This window comes from Austrofundulus limnaeus, unplaced genomic scaffold (genome assembly GCF_001266775.1).
Source record: "Austrofundulus limnaeus strain Quisiro unplaced genomic scaffold, Austrofundulus_limnaeus-1.0 Scaffold67, whole genome shotgun sequence".
NCBI lineage: Eukaryota > Metazoa > Chordata > Actinopteri > Cyprinodontiformes > Rivulidae > Austrofundulus > Austrofundulus limnaeus.
Window position 1 is genome coordinate 1,609,459 of NW_013952469.1, and position 3,705 is coordinate 1,613,163.

The 3,705-nt window shown below is 43.0% G+C and overlaps 1 protein-coding gene across 1 annotated transcript in view; it reads right to left on the reverse strand.

The window, feature by feature from the left end:
* Window positions 1–3,705, reverse strand: part of cacng2a (calcium channel, voltage-dependent, gamma subunit 2a) — a 63,482-nt gene that overhangs the window by 21,054 nt on the left and 38,723 nt on the right. The window contains exon 3 of the mRNA XM_014010302.1: window positions 3,445–3,528. Coding sequence (XP_013865756.1) covers window positions 3,445–3,528 — 84 coding nt within the window. The remainder of the gene's footprint in view (window positions 1–3,444; window positions 3,529–3,705) is intronic.

Here is a 3,705-nt window from a genome sequence, read left to right on the forward strand (position 1 = left end):
GAGAGACGAAACGTTTCATTAGAGAAGAACCATCCAGAAGACCTACACAATTTTTTTCTTTTTTCACGTTGGTTTTTCAGATGAAGATGTCTCTTGGAGGAGAGACGAAACGTTTCATTAGAGAAGAACCATCCAGAAGACCTACACAATTTTTTTCTTTTTTCACGTTGGTTTTTCTATCCCTGTAAGGACCTTGCATTGACTTCCATTCATTTTTCCGGTCATGTCTACAGCCTAGCCCTGACCCTCAACCCTAAACCTAACGCCTCAGTCAGGATATGATGCAGTCTGTAAAAAACTGACCAACAATGAAGATGTGAGTCTTTCATTCTAGAAAGGCTGAAATGTGACCCAAGAGCAGCAGGAAGTGACATCATGACTTCAAAATATAAATGAACTTTCAAAGAATGAGCTTGGTGAACGCCCTCAAACCTACTTCCTGCTATAAATCATAGTTATTTAATGTTTTATGAGCGAAGTCAGATCACAGGTTTCTGTTCACTTTCAAAATAGAGTTTATGACAAAGTAAAAGCAGGTTTTATTTTGTCGTCTGGTTAGGAGCTTTTCAAAGTTAGTCTTGTATGGAACTCATGCAACACGGACCTCTCGTGTTCATGCATATGTCGGCCTGGCAGGAAGAGGAGCTGGCCGCCGACCATATTTGGGCGTAACGGGCGATAATCCAGCAGACTAATTTGGGTCTGGCTGAGACAATGCAGTTATTATTTTCCTCTGGACCATCAGGCAGAGGACACACAGCCATCTGCTGTGGCCACACACACACACACACACACACACACACACACACACACAAAGCAACTGATGTGTGTGTTGGGTTGTATTTGTCAGTGTGTGGATGTTGTTTGTGTAAAAAAGGCTCGCATGTTTTGCAGACCGTTCACAAATTTGTGTTTGTTTCTGCACAGCAACCACATCATCAACCCCCCCTTCCTCTCTGTCGTTACGACTTCTGATGACATCACTAGCGTGTCCCCTCGACGTTTAGCCCAACGAGCTCCTCAGTGATGTCACTTCCGCCGGGCCTTCACCTGAAGTGACACCTTCATGTTGCGTAACCCACCCCCCCTTGCCTGCATGATGGAGCAGATTTTCTCTGCGCACCCAGAGGCGGAGTTAGCTCCTTATTGTGGAGCTATCCTCATTATGGAAACACCAGGTGTCAAASTGAATTTCCTGAATCTAAATGAAAGTAAGACAGAAGTCATCAAGTTTGGTAAAGACATTTCTCCTGACAATATTGMTCCTTTGGCTTCATATAACTGCTGGGTTGTCAGAAATTTGTGTTTCATTTTTGATAATGSGTTCAAATTGGACGGACAGATAAACTCAGTGATGAAATCAAGTTTTTTTTCCAACTAAGACTTATAGCTAAGGTGAAGCCATACCTTCCAAACAAAGACCTCGAAAAGGTGATTCAAGCTCTCATTACATCTCGTTTGGATTATTGTAATTCTTTGTAAGTTGGTTTAGATAAATCTTCTCTGCATCAATTACATGTTGTCCGAAACGCAGCAGCTCGTCTTTTAACAGGAACTAAAAAATARGAACACATATCCCTGGTTCTGTCTTCTCTCCATTGGCTTCCTGTTCGCTTTAGGATAAATTTTAAGATTTTATTGCTTACTTTTAAAACTTTAAAGGGTCTAGCCCCATCTTAACTGTGTGATCTCATTAACATCCACACTTCAGTTAGCGCACTTCAGTCCAACCAGTTCCTCTTAGATGTTCCTAGATCTAGACTCAAGTTTAGAGGTGATCGGGCCTGTGCAGTTTCTGCCCCAAAGCTTTGGAATGGTTTATCTCTTAGCATGGTTGACCTGATGGATAGCCCTTCATCAGAGCTGAACAACACAAGAAATCTGAAGCTTCTATGTTGAACAGTTTCTGAGTTATAAACATTTTTGAATGTCCAGACACCCCCTTATTGAAAGGAGACCCCCCCCTCCTCAAATATGGGGTCTATCGTAAAACCGTTGTGGCGCAGTGTAGGTCAGACTCATCTACAGTCCTGCCAAATTTCATGTTGACCGGTGCAGCTGTTTTTGTGCTACGATTGACCAAAAATCTCCGGAGGGAAAAAAAAAAACTGTATGAAAACAATACGACCTTGATATGATCATAATAACTAAAAAAAGGAAAAAATACTCACTGAGGAGTGACGTTTGCCTCTTTTAAATATATCACTGTTCTGAAACAAATGTTTGCAACAAGCTACCAGATTTAGCACTTTAGCTGCTGCAAAATATACTCAGACTGCAGGCTCCCTATGGAAGTCAGCTTGTCAGACTTGCAGTGTTACTTTAGTAATACTGGTAKAACCACTTTAGAATTATAATAAACTATAAACGTGTAAACTTCTTTTTTGCACTGTGAAGCTTGAGTATTTTTACTCAAGGTTATCATCCTGTCAGAATCTCATACCTGCCTACTCCTGACATCAGCTACTACGGGTGTAAGGGTGATGAGATGCAGAAAAAGACAGCGATCAAACCAGGCCTGACCCATATAAGATCCAGGCTGAAATATTTATGGATGTGAGTGTCCTCATTGGCAAGCCACTGGGAGGCTGTGGCCCTCTCCTCCAATCGCAGCGTGAAATGAGTTTAACATACAGTTAATAATAATAAAAAAAAAAACAAGGCCTCCCCTCATTATGAGTCTGATCTGCCTGTTCCACAGCTCCAGCGAAGTACCGGGGCTGATTTCCTAACCGCTCTCATTGCACAGACGAACTGGAACAAGCGCTCAGAGCTCTGAGTCAAACGCAGACTAATTGGCTGGACTCGATGTCCAGCAGCGGCACGCGCTCAGAGAGGCCTCCACTGCTGTCTGCTGCACATTCTGACCGCTGAAAACTGCAAAAGGGCGGGGCTGAAAGAGGTCTACTGATACCCAGGACATTTTGTGATGCCTCTTAAGCTGACAATGTAGGCACGGCACATATGCGACATCGCTAAGAAGGGTCATTTTAAAATTGATATTAACTGACAAACAGCATAAATTGATTTATTGAAAACATAGTTAAAACAACAAATGTTCAGACACATCATGATTTGAGGATTAGTAAACAAACGGCTCCAGCAAGCATCTCTGTCCTGCTTGCACAAGGGGAAAAGGAGCAGAAATCAATGGCCTGTGTTTACAGGGTACACAGCTGACTGTAACACGGCACGTTATGTTACACACAGCCAAGCAGTAAAAACAGATGAGCTGCTTGGCAGGGCCGAGCCTGGCCGGCCTCGTTCTAAAAGCAAGGCAAGAGACGGCACCGGCTCACGGGCCAAGAGCAGCAGCTCCCGGCAGGCAGCACGCTCCGGTCTGAGCCAAAACTGGGACAAARATCGAAAAAAGGAAACGACCGAGGAAAAATATCTGATATCTATGGTCTGAGAGAGAGAGAGAGAGAGGGAGGAAATACTCACGCAAGAAGTACTCAGATGGGTCTGCTTCGTAATCTGTCTCCTCGGGAAAGTGGTCTATGTGTTTACACATTCCTTTGAAGTTTCCTGGAGGGAAAAKCAGAGCGAGAGTTCAGGAGAGCAGATCTACAAGGGAAACACTTGACCTAGAATGTGAATGCACCAAGTGTCATTAAAGGGATCCACGATTAGTTGTAACATTAGACTTTATTTGATAAACATTTATTTTAACTGTAAAATAAAGACTGTAAAAATACTGTAGGA